The following is a 24,181-nucleotide window of genomic DNA, read 5'->3' as shown; positions in this document are numbered from 1 at the left end:
GGGTTTCACTGAATGGTCCAATCTTCAACACACTGTTCAAGACACAATCAATTGCACAATTGTGGTTGTTATTGAATGTACACTACCGTTCAAAAGTTTGGGGTCACTTAGAAATGTCCTTGTTTTTGAAAGACAAGCAAATTTTTGGTCCATTAGAATAACAACAAATTGATCAAACATACAGTGTAGACATTGTTAATGTTGTAAATGACTATCGTAGCTGGAAACGGACGATTTTTAATCAGTGTCTAGTTTGAGAAACAGACGCCTCACAAGTCCTCAACTGGCAGCTTCATTAAATAGTACCCACAAAACACCAGTCTCAACATCAACAGTGAAGAGGCGACTCCTGGATGCTGGCCTTCTAGGCAGATTTCCTCTGTCCAGTGTCTGTGTTCTTTTGCCCATCTTAATATTTTTGAGACTGGTGTTTTGCGGGTACTATTTAATGAAGCTGCCAGTTGAGGACTTGTGAGGCATCTGTTTCTCAAACTAGACACTCTAATGTACTTGTCCTCCTGCTCAGTTGTGCACCGGGGCCTCCCACTCCTCTTTCTATTCTGATTAGAGACAGTTTGCGCTATTCTGTGAAGGGAGTAGTACACATCGTTGTATGAGATCTTCAGTTTCTTGTCAAGTTCTCACATGGAATAGCCTTCATTTCTCAAGAATATACTGATGAGTTTCAGAAGAAATTTCTTTGTTTCTGGCCGTTTTGATCTTGTAATCGAACCCACAAATGCTGATGCTCCAGATACTCAACTAGTCTAAAGAAGGCCAGTTTTATTGCTTCTTTAAACAGCACAACCGTTTTCAGCTGTGCTAACATAATTACAAAAGTGTTTTCTAATGATCAATTAGACTTTTAAAATTATAAACTTGGGTTAGCTAACACAACATGCCATTGGAACACAGGAGTGATGGTTGCTGATAATGGGCCTCTGTATGCCTATGTAGATATTCCATAAAAAATCTGCTGTTTCCAGCTACAATAGTCAATTACAACATTAACAATGTCTACACTGTATTTCTGATCAATTTGATGTTATTTTAATGGAATTTTTATTTGCTTTTCTTTCAAAAACAAGGACATTTCTTAGTGACCTCAAACTTCTGAACGGTAGTGTATATTAGAACGTTGTGGTGAAGTTCTTACCCTTTGAAGTCATGCAGCTCAACCTTCTCCCCCAGAAACTCTAGGAATTCAACAAAGGCAGGACTCTCAACACTGTTCCCAAACAGCTCTTCTTCTGATGTCTGCAAACCAGGAGTTTATAGAGGCTAACAGCAGTCAGAAACAGAAAACAATACCACTGACCAAAGTACTATGAGGATTATACAACTTATTGTATATGAAGCTTTCATGATAACATACCTAAGATTTACGCTATATTGTGAATAACATCATTAATATGGTTAATAGAACTATAATAATGAGTGAGGAACAATAACACTTTGATCACATAAAATCTCTCTCTTTGTGCGTGTGTGTGTGTGTGTGCGCGTGTGTATGTATGTGTCCAGTCCTCAGTGTCTCTCCTGTATGTTAATGTCTCTCTGGGTGCTGAGAAGAGGAGGAGAGGGTCCTTGAGGCCCCTGGGGCCCCTGTGAGGTCGAGCCTCTGCTGAGTGTGGCCCTTTCCTTTAGAGTTTAAAGATCAAGGATGTGGAGCTCCACTCCCTATGCTCCATCAGAGGATACAATGACCCTCTACTGAGGCTATGCTGAGGCTTCCGTAGCTTCTCTGGCTCAGTGCCGTAAACAATAGGGTCGTTATTGTAATGAGAAGAAATATTGAAGAGAAACATATGGTTGGCTTAGAGAAACTATTAATGTGTTGGGGAGGAGGATAAGCATATTAAGCATTTTCTTATGAGAATTGCAAGAGATGGTACTCGTGTTAATGCACTCAGGTCAGCTCTCGTTCAGTACATTAACATTTCCATTCTAGTCATTTATCTGATGCTCCAGATCGACAGATCTTAAGATAGTTAGGTGGGACAACCACATATCACAGTCATAGTAAGTACATTTTTCCTCATTAAAGTAGCTATCAGCTAAGTCAGTGCTAGTAGGAAAAGTCAACTGCGAGTGTTCGTTCATTTATTCAGCTTTTTTGTTGTTAAATGTGTGGGGGGCTCTGTGGGATTGAAGAGTTTGGCATTATGATGATGATGATGATTTGATTCCCAATCGTTTTAACTGCTCTTCATGTATCTCCAAGGCTCACCTGTCCAAATTTCTGGTAGATGACTCCGAACTTGAAATTGTTGCTTATAACGTGTTCATCAAAATTGACGATGAGTCTTGAAGCCTGTTTAGAGATCACAAATTGAACGAATAGTCAGGAGTACCACATTTGTATTATCCATGTAAAAAATATATTTCTGTGGTTAAATATCTGAGAACACTTCAAAATCTAATGCTTACTTTTGGGTAGAGGACAGGGTAAAAACGATCCACATTCACCTCTTCACAGACAAGCTAAAGGTCAAAAATTAAAACAGAAATAACTGCGCTGAGATCAAATTAATGTAATCATGGTACAATTATGACACTTTTCAAGATCTTTTCCACAAACACTAGGTGTTGATATTCATCCCCAACCATGATCTCACCTTGGCCATCTGCACCACGTTAGGGAACTCTGTGAGACAGGATATGGGGATAACATCATGGTATGTCTCCAGTTTGGTCCTGGTGGTTTAGACAATCACAACAACATGTTCTCATCATGATCATAGTAATGCTTCTTAGAAGCTGTCAGTCTGTTACATGGGCTGGGCATCTGGAATGGACCATCTACCCACTGTAACTAACCCAGCCCTGGCCCTAGTCCCTACATCCGCATCCCTCTACCCTCCACCCACACACTTGCCTAAATCTGTCACATCATGCAGAAATGACAGTGTGCTGTTTACACTCTCACTGGCTTTATGACTCCTATGAGAATGGGATTATCACCACAATAGGGATTGATTCATAAACACTGGAAGTGAATGGAAATTCTCGTTTTAGCAAATTTCCATTGATTACAAGAGAGTTACAACTGTGCATTGTGCATTGCTCAGTTGCACAGACACAGAATGATGTGAACAATACCCGTATGTTTACAGTTTAGTACTGTATGTATCCACAGTATTCATATAAAGGAGAACGTGGGGATGGAAGAGGAGGAGGGGAAAGGGAAGAGAACGGAGAGAAAGATGAGAGCCAGCAGAGAGAAGGATGTGACGCGAGGAGGCAACAAATGTTTTACCTGAGCATGAGGCGGAGGTCTTCCTGGTCTCTGATCTCGTCATACTTCATGGACAACACCAGATGTCCCAGAGCTCCGTCCACTGAGTAGTAATTCAAGTGCTCCTGGGGACACAGCACAAGGACAGAGTTTAGCTGAAGAATACATTCTCTGTCTTTCATACACGCACACACACCAACCCAAACACATTTGAATGAGTTAACGAACTATGTCTCAACTGTATGTGCTAGCCAACTGCTGCCATTCCATTCAGGTCTCTGCTCTCCTCTATGGGCACATTAGATTAGTTCATATTACTCTGACTGGTGTAAAACATGTGGCAAAGCCTAATGCCTCTTCATTAGCACCCGTCTCTGAAGTGCCACCCGACACCTAGAGGAGCTCTTATTGTGTTACCCAGCTGGGATTGTTCTAACACTCATTCACTTTCAATACCATAATGAATAGGAATCTATGTGAGTTATGGTGTCTTCATACTAGTGGTATGCCCTTTGGGCTGCAATATGTTGTATGAATAGAAGGTGCTTAACAAATGTTTCATACACATGTAGCCTCATTATTCTACAGACAGTGTTTGTTTTGTCTTGTGTTTTAAAGGCAGTTGGAAAAATATGTGGTGGAAGGAGAGGAGGAGACAAACTGCAAAAATGATGAACCGGGAATCGAACCCCGGTCTCCTGCAGTATAACCACTCAGCCAAACTCCAACACAACAGTCCCAGTGTTCAGCCTCACCTTGCCCAGATAGTGCTTCCTGTACATCTTGGCGGTGGAGTTACTCTCCAGCTTGTGTGTGGTGGGGGACAGAGGCTGGATCTGGTCTGGCTCAGCACTGTCACCAAGCTCATGGTTGTTGCCCTCGATCCAGTAGCCCCCAAACTGAGGCAGCAGAATCAGGGGGAACCCGCTCTTTCTCCCCAACACCTGGTTCACAACACAGAGTAGAAGACACAAGAGGTTGGAGGCTCATTTTCCCCCCAAGCAATGTGATAGTGATTTTCAACGGATACTGAAATATCAACCATGAAGCACAAATGCCAACATCCATGTTACTGGTGAAATGATTGCATTGAAGTTGAATTTCTGTATGTACCTCATGGACACTGGGGTAAGGAATGTAGTCCTCTTCAGTCTGTAAAGACAACAAAACAGACACATCAAGTATTCATCTGTCTCAGTAAGACTCAGCGGTGCTCTACAACTCATTTAATTGATGCTACTGATTTAAAGTGATGCTTTTATTACCATGGAATCCAGCCAAAGTGCCTGTCTGTTTAATGCATAAACAGACAATCATGTTGCATGGTTGATGTTTATATGACTCTGTAACAATAATCGTACTCTAACCTTGTTAGTCTATACATTAGTAGGTAGGGAGGGCTGCTGGATTCGAGCATACCCACTGGGCACAGACGTCAATTCAATGTCTAAGTTGGTTCAACGTAATTCAATTGAAATGATGTGGAAACGACGTTGATTCAACCATTTTGTGCCCAGTATGTGCCCACTGAGTGAATACAATTTGACAGTCAGTAGTCAGATACAGAGAGATATGAGGAGTAGTGACACAGCGGGTGTATTGTGAGAGAGAGAGGTCAGAAGACCCAGCGAGAGCATACTTTGAGTGGGGGAGGAAAGGTGTATCGCTGCTCGTCCATTCTGTTGCCCTGAGAGAGAGAGGGAGAGAGAGAGAAACACAGAGAGAGAGAGAGAGAGAGAGAGAGAGAGAAACACACACAGAGAGAGAGAGAGAGAGGCAGAGACAGAGAGACACAGAGAGAGAGAGAGAGAGAGAGAAACACAGAGAGAGAGAGGGAGAGAGAGAGAGAAACACAGAGAGAGAGAGAGAGAGAGAGAGAGAGAAACACACACAGAGAGAGAGAGAGAGAGGCAGAGACAGAGAGACACAGAGAGAGAGAGAGAGAGAGAGAAACACAGAGAGAGAGAGGCAGAGACAGAGAGACACACACAGAGAGAGAGAGAGAGAGAGAGAAGAAGAAGGAGATAATGGTCACACGCTAGTTACACATGACAGATGATGTTACATTCCAAACCCAGGTCATCGGAGGTCCAGAGATGTTCATCATCATTACTGATTCACAACCGTGTCGTACATCTTATCTGACAGATTAGTTACATTTCAATCCACAGTTTTAGAGGAAGTAACAAAGTACAGGGAGGACTAATCATATTATCAACAGACAAAGAGGTTACAAAGCCATCCATATGTTTATACAGATAGCAGGCAGAAGAGCAAAGGGATGCCGAGTGGGGAGTTAGAGAGAGATAGGTAGGGAGATGGCCAGCAGAGCAGCCAGTTAACAGCTATCTGGACAGAAAGGCATGGAAGCAGTAATAAGACCTTTGGGTCTGTGTCACACAGACTTGGCATATGAACAGTACGTGGCCTGAAATTCCCATACTGTCCCTCAGTCCGTGAGCGTGCACAGATACTGGCTCCAGACCTATGGGTCAAGGACTGACCATGTGAGGGCTTTGAGTCTGTCTGATATGATGGAGCAGATAGTTGCTGCTGTGAGTTTGATGTGTTTGATATGCGGTCTGTTATTGAGGAGAAGGGGAATCCCTGGAGCATCTGATATACAAACTGACGAGGAATCTTCTGTTCAGAGAAATGGTTTTATACATAACTATGTCGACATACATACAGAATAAAAACACAAGCCCATATATAATATCCTCAAGCCCAAATATGATGTATATGTTTATGAATAATAATCCTTAAGAAATACATTAGAAATAGAGAAGTAATACATTCTCTATACAGACTTTGTATTACAGCTCTTACAATAAAGTAATGTTACTTTTTATGACACTGTAATAAAAATGTACTTTCAGACAGTGTAAAAAGCACACCCTGTTCACCAATGTTGGTACTGTATCAAACACGGTCTTGTCTTATGATAAGTAGTAAAATGCTGTAATGTTAACCTATATTCCTCTAGTTTGTGCATGGAGGCTGGCTACAGTTTGCAAAGGCCAGGGGACAGGGGTTATTAGAGGCTCTCTGAAGTGAGGTAATTAGCTGAGGGTCTGGAAATAAGCGTCAAGAGAGTGGCTGTCCAGAGTCAGGTACACTGCTCGTGTCCAGACATCTCCTCTCCGACACTGTCTGTCCCAGCTCTGCTAACCTTCAGTGCAGAGCACAGGTAAGACAAGCCGTTGTTACAGGAGAGCAAAGCCAAAAAAGCAGCATTTACAGCAAAAGAGACTAAATCACTGGTTAGTGTACATTGCCTAGTTTAGAAACATGAGTTAATAAAGGAACAGCAAGAGATCCAATACATTACCTGCATCTTCTCAATCATTTCAAATAAATCTGTGGTCTGGAGAGAGGAGAATGAGATGAAGTGGAAATGAAACTCTATTCAGTATTCTATCAGCGTTAGCGTGGGATGTGTTCCCACTGTATTACAAACTGAGTCTAAGGACTGACTGTGTGAACTTTCTACTATAAAATATTCTTTCATAGAACCATCACATAATTGATTTGTTACACATTAGTTCTCCATGGCACTGCACATCTGGCCCTGCGGAAACACACACTCTTTGTTTTCTTCCCTTCAGAAGTGAGATGAATCTTTCAGTGGAATAATCCTTTTTAAAAAGACTGTTTACATCTCTGAGAGCAACAGATACATAAATCACCAGTGTGATAAACATAAACTGATACAGTATATTGAAGGGCCTGGCGTGTGAGCCTGAATGGAGAAACACGTCCCATCTCACAGAGAGTCTTGTTTGAGCCACAGCTTTCTGCCCTTTGATGATACTGTTTAAGATAATGTTCCATGACAATAGCAACAACAAAATGATAGTATGTCAGCATGAGTCTCGTTGGGTTGTAAATCTATATGCTAGGAGATGGTCGGCATCATGCTCAGTCTAGGCAGGTAGCCAGCACACGATTCATCAACATCAACATGGAAAATGCTGTATCTTCCATGCAGCTTCGAGTACGATGCAGTGACATGTTACGTAGGACTATAACGTCCTAAAGGAATTTTGGCATCGTCCATTTCAGAGTTTCAACACTTTATTGGACGTTTTAACAGATTCCATCTGTGTGAACTAATCCGTCCCTCCCTGGTTGAAGTGGACCCTGTATCATGGTCAACACACCAAAGTAAAGAATGCTTCGACGTGTAATGTTACTCCCTCACCATTTCACATGCTGAGAAGTTCAGACATGTCGCCTTTGATGTTCACAAATTGTAGTTGATTAGGGTTGGTACTCAGTATCTTAACAACACAGAAGTATGAGAATTCCAGTGTCAAAAGATGTCCGAATCCAACAGGCACACTCACTCAAGGCTGACATGACCCAGCAGTTTGTGTACAGTACTATATGATCTGAGTGTTCAGAGTGAGTGTCCTCCGCCATACGCAAACAAAAGTCTGCAACAGTACAAACTAGTACTAACCCTAAAGATAAACATCACTGGCCTGGAAAACACACGGTTGAAAACGATGACACTGTCGAAACAGTATGGCCAGCTGAACTATTCAGAGACACATGACATCATCATTGTCTACAAACAGAACAGTCAACTGTCAGAAACACAACTGGAATATGTATACATTAAAGGTTTTTTCTTTAAGGCACAAACACATTTATATAGTATATTGCCTTTACCACTAAACGAACAAAGAACAATCAACATGGTAGTATTCCATAATACTGACCTGGATTTGAACCGGCAATAACCCAAGCTTCTCATCTAAAAGAAAGTTCGGTCAATGGGCTCTTTGAATTAAATCTACAAACAACGGTCCTCGTCTTCTTGAAGCCTGGTTTGTTGTAATGTTGTAATGTAGGCCTACTGTACTTTTCTAATAATATGAGAGGGTTAAATCATTCATTTTTGATAGGCTAACGTTACTTGATGAAGACATTTTGTTAGCTTTAGTTACCAGTAACTCTCTGCTTTTGTCTTGAAGCTAAAATGTATTGAGTGTAAGCTGCAGACTAGAAAAAATAACTAATTGTCCACACATGCTTGTGAATTGTTGCATTATTCAACAGTGTAATATGGTTCTGTACCAATAATTAATAGCGTAGGCCTAATATAGTTTGCGATGCTTAGCCTCCTGTCTAGTGGCTACTGTGACATTTAAGATACGTTTGAGCTGCGAAGCAAGAACGTCAACCGAAACTTCTCAGCTCGTGGCATTCCCGTTGCTAATGTGATTTGAAAAGTATATGTACATATTATGTAAATTGACATTTCAACCCGATAACCCTCTTCGGTGAGAATAAGCCCTTTATTCTTACTCTAGTCCTAATACTTCAGACAATCAAAAGAAGAGATCTCTGTCAGAGGTGTGACTAATCTACCCGAGTACTTACTTCGCTGTGTCCCCTCCACGGTCCCACTGTCACCAGTGGAGCATTGAGATGAATCTGACTTTTAGACATTTTCAAAGTAGACTATTTTCCAAGGAAAAATCCTGCAGCCGAAAAATGATTCCGAGTCCCTGGTTTGTGAGTTCAACTGTTAAGTTCAAGTGTCCAGGATTAGAAGAACACATTGCCTGGTGCGTCTTTGTCCAGCCCCAGAGACATGCATGTATTCCACTGTGGTACTGTAGAGTTCCTCACCCACAGCTCAGTGACTCCCCAAACGACTACAGCCATGACCAAGAGTCACAGAGGAGGCAGAGGTGGTGACAGACTCAAGGAATCCTCAACTGCATGTTTGTATAATGAGTATGTCTGCAGGTGTGTGTGTCGTAGGTTGTTCAGCAATCCTCAGTTAAAAATGGTGTCTTTTTACGCTATCTTTGTCTCTCTGTCACTATCTAGGAAGTAGAAAGGGGGGTAATGCATTCCCGAAAGAGCACTGTGTGTACAACACTCCTCCTCTCTCTCTGTGTGTGTCTGGCAGATGGCCAGAGGTGGAGCATGGTCCTAGTCCTCAGGCCGTGATGTATTCTACAGCTCAGACAAGTCCCTGCATCACCCGCTTACCCACACTGGAGCAAGGGGAGTTGTGGGCGCTGCTTCACTTTATAGAGACAATGTTTTGGGCTCATATAGCTAGGAATAACTTTATTGTAATACAATTGTAGGCTTACATCAACTGCCATAATTTCAATGAAATTCATTTCACTTTTTTGGCCTGCTCATTATAACAAAGCTGGATCAAAGAGAAAGGGAATAGAATAGAGAAATAACATTATAAGATCTCATCCCACGTATGGCATATTTCCACTAAGGACTTACCCGTGTTTTACCCAAATGGCTCAGACTTTTAGGTCTCCACCTCCACGGCCTGGCTCCAGTGTCTCTCTGGGCCATGGCCTCAGTGGACCTGCTCTGACTTGGAGCCAAGGCCCTGGACACTGGTACTTTTCAACTGTCATTCACATAACAATGGCTAAGCGGGTACATGGGTTAACACCTCACAGAAAACTGTCTTGATGATGCAGAGGTTGTTGATACTGCTCTAAGTCCTCGGTATCAGCCCAGTTCCCCAAAAAGAATACTAGAGCTGATATTGACATAATGACTGGTGACACACTGATGCTGTACTGGAAAACACTCAATAGTGTAACACAGGAAGCAGAGCAAAGCCAGCCAGCCGGTCTGAGAGGTGGCCCACAGGGAACACCACGTCACTTCAACGTGGATAATTGGGTAATATTTGGTTGAGACGTTAATCAATGAGATTACAACCTATATTCAGCCACTCAAAAATACAGCCAAAAGTTAGCTGAATGTTCAGTGTGTTATCACTATGTTTCCAACCATCTGAAAGCACAAGAAAATTCCAATTGAAAAACAATGTCTGATTTTTTTATTTAATTGTCACTCAAATGTCTGTCACTGTGCTTTCAACCATTTAAAAGCACAAAGTTCAAATGGTAATATAATGTCAGATATTTAGCTTATTTATATTTGACAGAATAATGTGCTATCCACTGTGCTTCAATCAGTTTGTGCCCAGTGGGGGAGGAGTGAAAAGCATTGTGGGATCTGCCTGGCTCAGCCTCAGTTATAATGCCCTGTATGCAGGCCTAGTGCAGGTGTCAGAGCTGGGACCTCTCCTTAGGAAAGACCAATAGGCCTGTCATTAGGATAAGGAGCAATAACTCCTCTCTCTACCAGACCTGTTTGTCAGCTGCTACTCAACTCCACCCACCCACCCACCGTCTGGCTTTCTGAGCTACTCGTTAAAACTTCGGAGAGAAGTATCTCTATCTGTGCATACAGTATATCAGCTGGGTCCAGACTCCTGGACCCTACATAATACACTACATAAAACACTACATAATACAATACATAATACCCCACATTAAACAATACATCATACACTACATAATAAAATACATCATACACTACATAATACACTACATAATACACTACATAATACACTACATAATAAAATACATCATACACTACATAATACAATACATAATACACTACATAATACAATACATCATACACTACATCATACACTACATAATAAAATACATCATACACTACATAATACACTACATAATACAATACATAATATAATACATCATACACTACATAATAAAATACATCATACACTACATAATAAAATACATAATAAACTACATAATACAGATATAATACACTAATAATACAATACATAATAAACGACATAATACACTACATCATACACTACCGAATACACTACATAATATAATACATAATACACTACATAATACAATACATAATGAAATACATAATAAAATACATAATACAATACACTATACAATACATAATAAACTACATAATACCACACATAATAAAATACATTATAAACTACATAATACACTACATAATACAATACAATACATAATACACTACATAATACAATAGATAATAAACTACATAATACAATACACTACATAATAAAATACATAATACCACACATAATACAATACATAATATAATACATAATAAAATACATAATACACTACATAATACAATACATAATACAATACATGTCACGTCCTGACCATAGAGAGCTTGTATTTTTCTATGGTAGAGTAGGTCAGGGCTTGACTGGGGGGTTTTGTCTAGTTTATTTATTTCTAAGCTTGGTTCTAGTTTATTTTTTCTATGTTGGGTTTTTGTCTAGTTTACATTTTCTATGTTATGTTCTAGGTTCTTTTTTCTAGGTTGGGATTTTCATATGATTCCCAATTAGAGGCAGCTGGTCATCGTTGTCTCTAATTGGGGATCATATTTAAGTTGTTGTTTTTCCCACTAGTGTTTGTGGGAGATTATTTTGAGTTAGTGTATGTTGCACATCTTCGTCATGGTTTGTTGTTTTTGTTTATAGTTTATTGTATGTCTTGCATAGTTTCACAGAGAAATAAAGATGTGGAACGATACACATGCTGCGCCTTGGTCTCATTCATACGACGACTGTGACAATACATAATAAAATACACAATACATAATAAACTACATAATACCACACATAATAAACTACATAATACACTACATAATACAATACATAATAAAAATACATAATATAATAAACTACATAATACCAGACATAATAAACTACATAATACACTACACTATATAATATAATACATTATAAACTACATAATACCACACATAATAAACTACATAATACACTACATAATAAAAATACATAATACAAATACATAATACAATAAATAAAATACATAATACAATACATAATAAACGACATAATACCAGACATAATACACTACATAATAAACTACATAATACCAGACATAATACACTACATAATACACTACATAATACAATACATAATACAATAATTGTAACGTGGGTCGTATAAAGGGGACCAAGGCGCAGCGTGTAGAGTGCTCATATTTACTTTTAATGAATATACTTTAACAAAACAACAAAATGACCGAAAACAGTTCCGTCAGGTGACACTAAACAGAAAACAACTACCCACAAAACCCAGGAAGAAAAACCCCTACTTAAATATGATCTCCAATCAGAGGCAACGAGGATCATCTGACTCCAATTGGAGATTAACCCAAACAACCCCAACATAGAAATAGAAAAACTAGAACTAAAACATAGAAATAGAAAACATAGAAAACCCCAAAGCACCCCCTGTCATGCCCTGACCTACTCTACTATAGAAAATTACATCTTACTAGGGTCAGGACGTGACAATAATAACAAAATACATAATACAATACATAATAAACTACATAATACCACACATAATACACTACATAATACACTACATAATATAATAGATACACTCCATAATACATTACACTACATAATACAATACATAATACTACACATAATACACTACATAATACAATACATAATACAATACATAAGACAATACAAAATATATGCAAATAACCATCATGCTGTAAAGTGTTCTTGTATAATTTTTCTTATTCTGGTTTTATTGCTATCTTGAGTTACCTGGGGTGGCAGAGAGTTGAACAGACAGTTCAGTACCTTTAACCCATCAACAAGTCACAAAAAGGCAAATAGTGATGCAGTCAATCTCTCCTCACCTTTGAGCCAGCTTTGAGATTGACATGCATACCACTGACATTTGCCCTACATGTACATCTAAGTGCAATACGTGCTACTCTGTTCTGTACCAACTACAATTTTCCTATGTCCTTCTTTGCCGCACGTGACCACACAACTGGGCAGTAGTCCAGGTGTGACAAAACTAGGTCCTACACGACCTATCTGGTGGATTAGATGTCAAGAAAGCAGAGCAATGCCTTATCATGGACAGACCTCTTCCCATTTTAGCAACCATTGAGTCTATATGTTTTGACCATGATAGCTTGCTATCTAGGTTTACATAGAGCAGTTTAGTCTCCTCAACTTGCTCAATCGTCACATTATTCAGTAATATATCTAGATGAGGTTTAGTTTTTGAGATATTTAGCACCAGCCTATTGCTGTTTACCCGTTCAAAAACTGACTGGAGCTCTATGTTAAGAGTGTCAGTTATTTATTTTACTGTCTTAGCTGGAGTATGTACTGTACAGTTGAGTCATCAGCGTACACAGACACACAGGCTTTATTCAAGGTCAGTGGAAAGTCATTAGTAAAAACAGAAAACAATGATGGCCCAAGCCGGCTGCCCTGCGGTACATGCACTCAACCGAATGCTTCCATTAAAGAAAATCCTCTGTGTTCTATTAGATAGGTAGGATGGAAGTCCATGACACCGATGATTTTTCAGCAATAGGTTATGATCAATGATATCAAAAGCTGCACTGAAATCTAACAGAACAGCTGCCACAATCTTCTGATTATCAGTTTCTTTCAGCCAATCATCACTGTCATTGCGGAGCATGTTGAGTGCCGTTCCTTATAAGTACGCTGAAAGTCTGTTGTTAATTCGTTTTTTATAAAATAACATTGTATTTGGTCAAACACATTTCTTCCTGAAAGTTTGCAAAGCACCGATAACATGCTGGTTGGTCAGCTGTTTGAACCACTAAAGAGTGCTTTGCTATTGTTGGGCAGCGGAAGGACCTTTGCCTCCCTCCAGGCCTGAGGGCACACAGCGTCTTGTAAGCTTAAATTGAAGATGTGGCAAACAGGAGTAGCAATGTATTCCGCTACCAACTTCAGCAATTTACCATCCAGGTTGTCGGCACCAGGTGGCTTGTCCTTATTAATAGATAGAAGAAAATCACCTCTTCCACACCAACTTTGAGGAACTCAAAACTACAGTGCTTGTCTTTCATTATTTGGTCCGTTATGCATAAATAGGCACAGCGTTTGTTGTTTGCATCATGCCCAAGTTTGCCAATCTTGTCAACAAAATAGTTATTAAAGTGGTTGGCAACATCAAAGGGTTTTGTTATGAACAAACCATCTGCCTATATGAAGGATGGAGCTGAGCTAGCTTTTTTGCCCAGAATTTCATTTAAGTTACTCCAGAGCTTTTTACTATCATTCTTTATATAATTTATCTTTGTACCATAGTATAGTTTCTTCTTCTTTTTGTTTTGTACAATTTACTGAATGTTTGTCCAATCTGCTGTGTTGTCAGAATTATCTGCTATTCCCTTTGCCTCATCCCTCTTTAGCCAAAGAGTTTTTGGACTAGTACATCAAGTCATAGGGCTGACATCCTTCATAGATGTAACCATGGGGATTTGGCCGTTCTAACAGTTTGTTTCTTGATGGGCGCATGCCTATCAGTAAGCGGAAAATAAGCAATTTCATAAATGGTTCAAGTGCAGCGTCAGGTTGTTCCTCATTACACACATCCCACCAACAAATCTTTTTCACATCTTTGACATAGGAATAATTGCAAAACCTCTTGTGCGGTCGCTTATACACAATTTTAAGTCCAGTCTTTGGAACTTTGTTCTTATAATCACTACATCCGATGGGTGTGGATTATACTTTAGACCAGCCGCATTAGTAAAGATGTGGTCAATACACGTGGATGATTTAGTTCCTATTCTTTTTGTAAATATCCTGGTAGGTTGACTGATAACCTGAACCAGATTGCTGGAATCGGTTACAGCTTGAACCTTCTTTTTGAGTGGACATCTTGATGACAAGCAGTTAATATTTAGGTCACCCAGAAAATATACCTATCTGTTGATATTACATACATTATCGAGCATTTCACACATATAGTCCAAATACTGACTTTTAGCACTTGCTGGTCTATAGCAACTTCCTACGAGAATAGGTGAACCTGTAGCCATATTACTTCTACATCATCTGACATGAGATCCTCTGCAGCCTAACAGGAATATGACTCTGGGCATATATAGCAACATCTCCTCCATTTGCATTTCTATCTTTCCTGTAAATGCTATAACCATGTAGAGATACTACTGCATCATCAAAGGAATGATCTAAGTGTGTTTCAGAGATGAACAGAATATGAATGTTTTCTGATGTTAGTAAGTTGTCAATTTCATGAGCCTTGTTTCTCAGAATACATACAGTATGTTAATATGGGCTGTTTTTAATCCTTTTCTGGGTTGCTTGTTTGTTTTTAGTACTATTCTGAGAGGCTGATCCAAGGTAGACACGTCAGTGACATTTACATTTGAGCCAATGGTACTGAGTGGGCTGCCCACAGAGGCTTCTGTCACGCTTGTCGTCGGTAAAGGAGGACCAAAACGCAGCAGGTATGAGTAAGCTCATTTTGAGATTTATTCACTCCAAAATGAACGCCAAAATAACAAAAGAGAACGAACGATAAACTGACAGTCCTGTAATGTTGACACACACTAAACACGGAACAATCTCCCACAAGTGACAAACAAACACACCCTCATATATGGGACTCTCAATCAAAGGCAAAAGGGGAAACACCTGCCTTCAATTGAGAATCCCAATCCCAATTAATCAACCATAGAAACACACTTACTAGACTAACATAGAAATACATAAACATAGACCATAAACCAAAAACCCCAGAAATACTAAATCAAACACCCTTTTAACAAACACACCACCCTGAACCACATAAAACAAATACCCTCTGCCACGTCCTGACCAAACTACAATACTAATTAACCCTTATACTGGCCAGGAAGTGACAGCTTCTTCCTAAAGCAGACCGTTTCACTGCAAACAGTGGACATTCTATGGGCATATGATTATTGCTGACAATACCCTCGGAACTAAAAGTTAAAGGAACATAGATTGGGTTACTTAAATTGATTTCACTTCTCTTTCTCTGGGATAAAATACCATTTCCATGTCCTCTGACCTTATTATGACAGGGAGGACTGTGCTTGCATGAGTGTTCCTGGTCTGTGAAATTATGAAATTGACAGTAGAACTGAAATAATTATAGTAGAACTGCCAGTCGCTACAATGGCATGTTACACCGTGTTTATCACCTTTCGTCAAAGTCAAGTGAAACTATCTGTACCTCCATGAAGTCAGAGCAACAATGTGCTAATATGGAGTAAGCATTCATTCAAACAGCACTTTCGTGCATTTGCCAGCAGTTCTTCGCTGTGCTTCAAGCATTGCGCTGTTTATGACTTCAAGCCTATCAACTCCCGAGATTAGGCTGGCAAGAGTGGAGACATTTAGAAGAGAAAGCAGCAGGTCATATTTAATCTAATCTCTATGGTTGGAAAAAAAGTCTGATTTATTTTATTCAGTTAAAGTTGGTAGGAGTCATGTGCCATGTGACGCAGTCTCTGACAGACCTTGACGCCGTGTGTGTGTGTGTATGTGTGTACATAAGAACGACTGCCCTTTGCAGAGGGCTCTGACCCTCACAGTACCCACACAGTACCCACACAGTACCCACACAGTACCCACACAGTACCCACACAGTAACCCTCATTCCAACAACTATCAATAAGCACAACCTACGATCTCTCAGCAATGCCTTAAAAGAATACTTCAGAGATGGACAGAATATGAATGTTTTCTGTTGTTAGTAAATTGTCAATTTCATGAGCCTTGTTTCTCAGAATACATACAGTATGTTAATATGGGCTGTTTTTAATCCTTTTCTGGGTTGCTTGTTTGTCTTTAGTACTATTCTGAGAGGCTGATGCAAGGTAGACACGTCAGGGATTTTGGAAATGAGGATACCATGCCAGTTCGCATTGGCTAGGAAACTGCCTCCTTTATACTGGACACAGAGACATAAAAATGGTATCCACAAGCTCATCTGACTGTGGAGAAGTAGATAAAGGGCCTCATTACCAAAATCCTGAGGTATTCCTTTAACACACGGTCTTCTCATTGTAACGCTACAGATGACAAATGGTCCAATCCTTCACAGATGGGGATAATTAGGGATTGGCCTGATTTCACCACAAGGCTCGCTGACTCTTGATCTGGTAAACCGTCCACGACTCCCTCTCCACTTCCTGCTTCTCACACCGTCTATCCATCCCCTCCTCAAGATTCAATCCTTCTACTCTTGGTCTGCTACTTAGGTCTAATGTGGGGAAGGCCTACTCAAAGAACTCTGCATAGGTGTTGGCTGGATTATCAAGGGAAGTGAATGATTCAAGTTAAATAACTCAATCTAAATAACCGAATCTCAGAACACTCTGTCTTGATCTGTTTCTCGTTCTAACCATTCTATTCTGTTCAGCCAGTCAAGTGTAAGTCCTTCCTTTCTAAGTGTAGGGAATCATCTTAAACCTCACTGACATCATCAAGATTGTATCCTCTTAATCACCAAGCTCAGATACCTTTAATCTAATACCTCCCAAAATATCTGAGACAGATTAGTTAGCCTTTCAGTTCAGAAGTAAGACCTGTCAAAAGGTATATATTCTTTGAAATGGATCATTTGGAAATGGGTGCTGATGACAAGTATTTTGACAAGTACTATTGCCACAATTTGAATTGTGAATGAATTTAGAGTTAGGTTGCCAAGTCACTGTAAGCCATAAGCAGTATAGTAGTACATTAGTGAGGTAGGTGACACATTGTGGTTACGTGACAGGGTCATTTTACCTTCAGAATGACTATTATTCAGACAGGCTTTAGGGTAGAGAATAGAGACACACAGGACCGACAGTATGAGTACAGTCTCATGTTACACAGGGTGAGTACAGTCTCATGTTACACAGGGTGAGTACAGTCTCATGTTACACAGGGTGAGTACAGTCTCATGTTACACAGGGTGAGTACAGACAGAACAGAACAGACAGTATGAGTACAGTCTCATGTTACACAGGGTGAGTACAGACAGAACAGAACAGACAGGGTGAGTACAGTCTCATGTTACACAGGGTCAGTACAGACAGAACAGACAGGGTGAGTACAGTCTCATGTTACACAGGGTCAGTACAGACAGAACAGACAGGGTGAGTACAGTCTCATGTTACACAGGGTGAGTACAGACAGAACAAACAGGGTGAGTACAGTCTCATGTTACACAGGGTGAGTACAGACAGAACAGAACAGACAGGGTGAGTACAGTCTCATGTTACACAGGGTGAGTACAGACAGAACAGAACAGACAGGGTGAGTACAGTCTCATGTTTCACAGGGTGAGTACAGACAGAACAGAACAGACAGGGTGAGTACAGTCTCATGTTACACAGGGTGAGTACAGACAGAACAGAACAGACAGGGTGAGTACAGTCTCATGTTACACAGGGTCAGTACAGACAGAACAGAACAGACAGGGTGAGTACAGTCTCATGTTACACAGGGTGAGTACAGACAGAACAGAACAGACAGGGTGAGTACAGTCTCATGTTACACAGGATCAGTACAGACAGAACAGAACAGACAGGGTGAGTACAGTCTCATGTTACACAGGGTGAGTACAGACAGAACAGACAGGGTGAGTACAGTCTCATGTTACACAGGGTCAGTACAGACAGAACAGAACAGACAGGGTGAGTACAGTCTCATGTTACACAGGGTGAGTACAGACAGAACAGAACAGACAGGGTGAGTACAGTCTCATGTTACACAGGGTGAGTACAGACAGAACAGAACAGACAGGGTGAGTACAGTCTCATGTTACACAGGGTGAGTACAGACAGAACAGAACAGACAGGGTGAGTACAGTCTCATGTTACACAGGGTCAGTACAGACAGAACAGAACAGACAGGGTGAGTACAGTCTCATGTTACACAGGGTGAGTACAGACAGAACAGAACAGACAGTATGAGTACAGACAGAACAGACAGGGTGAGTACAGTCTCATGTTACACAGGGTGAGTACAGACAGAACAGAACAGACAGGGTGAGTACAGTCTCATGTTACACAGGGTGAGTACAGACAGAACAGAACAGACAGGGTGAGTACAGTCTCATGTTTCACAGGGTGAGTACAGACAGAACAGAACAGACAGGGTGAATACAGTCTCATGTTACACAGGGTGAGTACAGACAGAACAGAACAGACAGGGTGAGTACAGTCTCATGTTACACAGGGTGAGTACAGACAGAACAGACAGGGTGAGTACAGTCCCATGTTACACAGGGTCAGTACAGACAGAACAGAACAGACAGGGTGAGTACAGTCTCATGTTACACAGGGTGAGTACAGACAGAACAGACAGGGTGAGTACAGTCCCATGTTACACAGGGTGAGTACAGACAGAACAGACAGGGTGAGTACAGTCCCATGTTACACAGGGTCAGTACAGACAGAACAGACAGGGTGAGTACAGTCCCATGTTACAGAGAGTCAGTACAGACAGAACAGAACAGACAGGGTGAGTACAGTCTCATGTTACACAGGGTCAGTACAGACAGAACAGAACAGACAGGGTGAGTACAGTCTCATGTTACACAGGGTGAGTACAGACAGAACAGAACAGACAGGGTGAGTACAGTCTCATGTTACACAGGGTCAGTACAGACAGAACAGACAGGGTGAGTACAGTCTCATGTTACACAGGGTGAGTACAGACAGAACAGAACAAACAGGGTGAGTACAGTCTCATGTTACACAGGGTGAGTACAGACAGAACAGACAGGGTGAGTACAGTCCCATGTTACACAGGGTCAGTACAGACAGAACAGAACAGACAGGGTGAGTACAGTCTCATGTTACACAGGGTCAGTACAGACAGAACAGAACAGACAGGGTGAGTACAGTCCCATGTTACACAGGGTGAGTACAGACAGAACAGAACAGACAGGGTGAGTACAGTCTCATGTTTCACAGGGTGAGTACAGACAGAACAGAACAGACAGGGTGAGTACAGTCTCATGTTACACAGGGTCAGTACAGACAGAACAGAACAGACAGGGTGAGTACAGTCTCATGTTACACAGGGTGAGTACAGACAGAACAGAACAGACAGGGTGAGTACAGTCTCATGTTACACAGGGTGAGTACAGACAGAACAGACAGGGTGAGTACAGTCCCATGTTACAGAGAGTCAGTACAGACAGAACAGAACAGACAGGGTGAGTACAGTCTCATGTTACACAGGGTGAGTACAGACAGAACAGAACAGACAGGGTGAGTACAGTCTCATGTTACACAGGGTGAGTACAGACAGAACAGAACAGACAGGGTGAGTACAGTCTCATGTTACACAGGATCAGTACAGACAGAACAGACAGGGTGAGTACAGTCTCATGTTACACAGGGTGAGTACAGACAGAACAGAACAGACAGGGTGAGTACAGTCTCATGTTACACAGGATCAGTACAGACAGAACAGAAAAGACAGGGTGAGTACAGTCTCATGTTACACAGGGTGAGTACAGACAGAACAGAACAGGCAGGGTGAGTACAGTCTCATGTTACACAGGGTGAGTACAGACAGAACAGAACAGACAGGGTGAGTACAGTCTCATGTTACACAGGGTGAGTACAGACAGAACAGACAGGGTGAGTACAGTCTCATGTTACACAGGGTGAGTACAGACAGAACAGAACAGACAGGGTGAGTACAGTCTCATGTTTCACAGGGTGAGTACAGACAGAACAGAACAGACAGGGTGAGTACAGTCTCATGTTACACAGGGTCAGTACAGACAGAACAGAACAGACAGGGTGAGTACAGTCCCATGTTACACAGGGTGAGTACAGACAGAACAGAACAGACAGGGTGAGTACAGTCTCATGTTTCACAGGGTGAGTACAGACAGAACAGAACAGACAGGGTGAGTACAGTCTCATGTTACACAGGGTCAGTACAGACAGAACAGAACAGACAGGGTGAGTACAGTCTCATGTTACACAGGGTGAGTACAGACAGAACAGAACAGACAGGGTGAGTACAGTCTCATGTTACACAGGGTGAGTACAGACAGAACAGACAGGGTGAGTACAGTCCCATGTTACAGAGAGTCAGTACAGACAGAACAGAACAGACAGGGTGAGTACAGTCTCATGTTACACAGGGTGAGTACAGACAGAACAGAACAGACAGGGTGAGTACAGTCTCATGTTACACAGGGTGAGTACAGACAGAACAGACAGGGTGAGTACAGTCTCATGTTACACAGGGTGAGTACAGACAGAACAGAACAGACAGGGTGAGTACAGTCTCATGTTACACAGGGTGAGTACAGACAGAACAGACAGGGTGAGTACAGTCTCATGTTACACAGGATCAGTACAGACAGAACAGATATAGAGAGTACAGACAGATAGAACTGGCAGAACAGACAGGGTCAGTACAGACTGACAGAAATGACAGAACAGACAGGGTGAGTACAAACAGACAGAGTGAGTACAGACAGAATAGACGGGGTAGGTACAGACACAACAGACATGGTGAGTACAGACAGACTTAACAGACATGGGGAGTACAGACATAACAGACATGGTGAGTACAGACAGACTTAACAGACATGGGGAGTACAGACATAACAGACAGGATGAGTACAGACAGACATAACTGACAGAACTGACAGGGTGAGTACAGACACAGAGAACATAGGGTAAATGAGTGTAGGTTATGCTGGGGAGTGTAAGCTGAGGACGGGTGTCCACAGCACACAAACGCAAACCTCTCCATCCATCCACTCTCTCCCCTCTTACCTTGAGGAACGGTGGAGCGGTGTACAGGAGCGGGGACAGCGGAGGCTGGAACAGCGGTGGCTCTAGTGTGGTAGAGATCCGGGGATCACCCCCATTTTGTTTCCTACAAACACAGAAACACACAGAGAGAAACATGAACATCAGACAGATCAGAATAAGTCCCTCATATCTCACTGAGGTCATGAGGGGAGAGAAGGGGAATAAACAATGTGGCTGAATGCCTCAGGGTTCTAGGGTTAGAATCCCTTACAACTGCAACACAACACAACACAACTATTTAGGAAACACTGGCTGCAGCGTGGTGCCCATTCTGGGAAGCATAACAATGGCCTACGGTGTAAACAGTAGACTGAGGTTGAAGAGCAGTATGAAGAGACTGAGTAATCCAATATCATTCTAACTCTCCTCATCTCTGCTCTGACTTCCTTCCTCTATTGTTCTGGCAGTAGGGTATTATTAGATAATAGATATGATGACTCAGTGACCGGAGGAAAATATATTGTATTACATTTCATGCTAAATAAGGTTTCTGGGGATATGAGAGTTGAGCTAAAGGGTGACTTTCAATATCTTGTAGAAACCAATACAAATACTAGACGAGTCACACAAGGGTAAGCTTGAGACTCGAGAATATGTTACAGTCAACATTTCTGGTGAATACAGGAAATGTATTGCCATTTCTCCCTGATTTTGAATCCCACTGTGTCCAGATGAAGTTCAAGTTTAAACTTTATTTGTCCCAGAAAGCAATTGGTTTTGCAGCAAAGGAGCATAAAACACAATATTGAACATACAAAATCCCGATGGAACATAATGACACAGTTGTAGTGAATACAATGATATTGCTAGTACATCAAGTCATAGGGCTGACATCCATCAATACGCATACACTATATATACAAAAGCATGTGGACACCCCTTTAAATTAGTGGATTCTGCTATTTCAGCCACACCCGTTGCTGACAATCAATCAATCAATCAAATGTATTTATAAAGCCCTTCTTACATCAGCTGATGTCACAAAGTGCTGTACAGAAACTCAGCCACGAGGTGGTAGGCCACACAAAATCACAGAACGGGACTACCGAATGCTGAAGCGCGTAACAATCATCTGTCCTCGGTTGCAACACTCACTACCGAGTTCCAAATTGCCTATGGAAGCAATATCAGCACAATAACTGTTTGCCTAAGATCACCATGAGCAATGCCAAGCATCGGCTGGAGTGGTGTAGATCTTGCCGCCATTGGAGCAGTGGAAATGCGTTCTCTGAAGTGATGAATCGCTCTTCACCATCTGGCAGTCCAAAGGACTATTCTGGGTTTGGCGTATACCAGAGAACACTACCTGCCCCAATGCATAGTGTCAACTGTAAAGTTTGGTGGAGGAGGAATAATGGTCTGGGGCTGTTTTTCATGGTTCAAGCTAGGCCTCTTAGTTCCAGTGAAGGGAAATCTTAATGCTAAAGCATACAATTACATTCTAGATGATTCTGTGCTTCCAAATTTGTGGCAACAGTTTGGGGAAGGCCCTTTCCTGTTTCAGCATGACAATGCCCCCGTGCACAAAGCGAGGTCCACACAGGAATGGTTTGTCGAGATCGGTGTGGAAGAATTTTACTGGCCTGCACAGAGCCCTGACCTCAATCCCATCGAACACCTTTGGGATGAATTGGAACGCCGACTGAGCCAGGCGTAATTGCCCAACATCAGTGCCGACCTCACTAATGCTCGAGGCTGAATGGAAGCAAGTCCATGCAGCAATGTTCCAACATCTAGAGGAAAGTCTTCCCAGATGAGTGGAGGCTGATATAGCAGCAAAGGAGGGACCAACTCCATATTAAAGCCTGTGATTTTGGAATGAGATGTTCGACGAGCAGGTGTCGACATACTTTTGGCCAAGACCCCATGATCATATGAACACACATACGACATGGCAAAAAGTGAATAATTGCAGGAAATGAGCTATGAAACTGAATTTTTTTCTCTTTGCTAACAAGAGGGGTGTGAACAGTGAACAGTCCGGAATTTGCCACCAAGGAAATGTGTGTGACTGGACCATCTCAAATAGTACTGGAGTACCACTGCTATAGATGTTACAGTCAGTCACATTCAATAACAAAACCAAGAAAGCAACACTGAAAAGATATAGCATACCTCTTTCCTCACAGCATCCTGTGTATGTCATGTAAGTTTATTACAAGAAATGTATATGTATGCACTGTATAGGCACTGTACTGAACAAATAGCATCTGTCATCTTTTATCAATGGAAATGTCAAACATATAGGAGATCTGAAAATCGCTGGTGTGTGTAGAGCTGACATATCATAACACCTCAAATCAAACCTACAATAAGACTGTACACTCATGGCACACAGGCGATCAATACCAATAACATTATTAAGGTGTGTGTGTAAAGATCTCTCTCTCTCTCAGACGTTAGAGTG

General features: G+C 41.3%; 1 protein-coding gene across 9 annotated transcripts in view; it reads right to left on the bottom strand.

The window, feature by feature from the left end:
* The window catches only part of LOC115165759 (rap1 GTPase-activating protein 1), a 96,256-nt gene that overhangs the window by 17,689 nt on the left and 54,386 nt on the right, over positions 1-24,181 (bottom strand). For 6 of the 9 annotated variants that reach the window (XM_029719102.1, XM_029719105.1, XM_029719104.1 and 3 more), the window contains 10 exons: positions 21,736-21,838; positions 6,570-6,605; positions 4,878-4,925; positions 4,352-4,390; positions 3,994-4,182; positions 3,260-3,363; positions 2,619-2,697; positions 2,431-2,484; positions 2,231-2,314; positions 1,157-1,257 (listed from right to left, as the gene is read on the bottom strand). In XM_029719102.1, coding sequence (XP_029574962.1) covers positions 1,157-1,257; positions 2,231-2,314; positions 2,431-2,484; positions 2,619-2,697; positions 3,260-3,363; positions 3,994-4,182; positions 4,352-4,390; positions 4,878-4,925; positions 6,570-6,605; positions 21,736-21,838 — 837 coding nt within the window. Of the gene's footprint in view, positions 1-1,156; positions 1,258-2,230; positions 2,315-2,430; positions 2,485-2,618; positions 2,698-3,259; positions 3,364-3,993; positions 4,183-4,351; positions 4,391-4,877; positions 4,926-6,569; positions 6,606-8,629; positions 9,868-21,735; positions 21,839-24,181 lie in introns of those variants that run through there. The other 3 variants (XM_029719110.1, XM_029719107.1, XM_029719111.1) reach the window with 3 other exon arrangements.

Source organism: Salmo trutta, chromosome 28 (assembly GCF_901001165.1).
Source record: "Salmo trutta chromosome 28, fSalTru1.1, whole genome shotgun sequence".
NCBI lineage: Eukaryota > Metazoa > Chordata > Actinopteri > Salmoniformes > Salmonidae > Salmo > Salmo trutta.
Note: the sequence above shows the minus strand (reverse complement) of the source record. Positions and strands in the feature narration are given on the sequence as shown.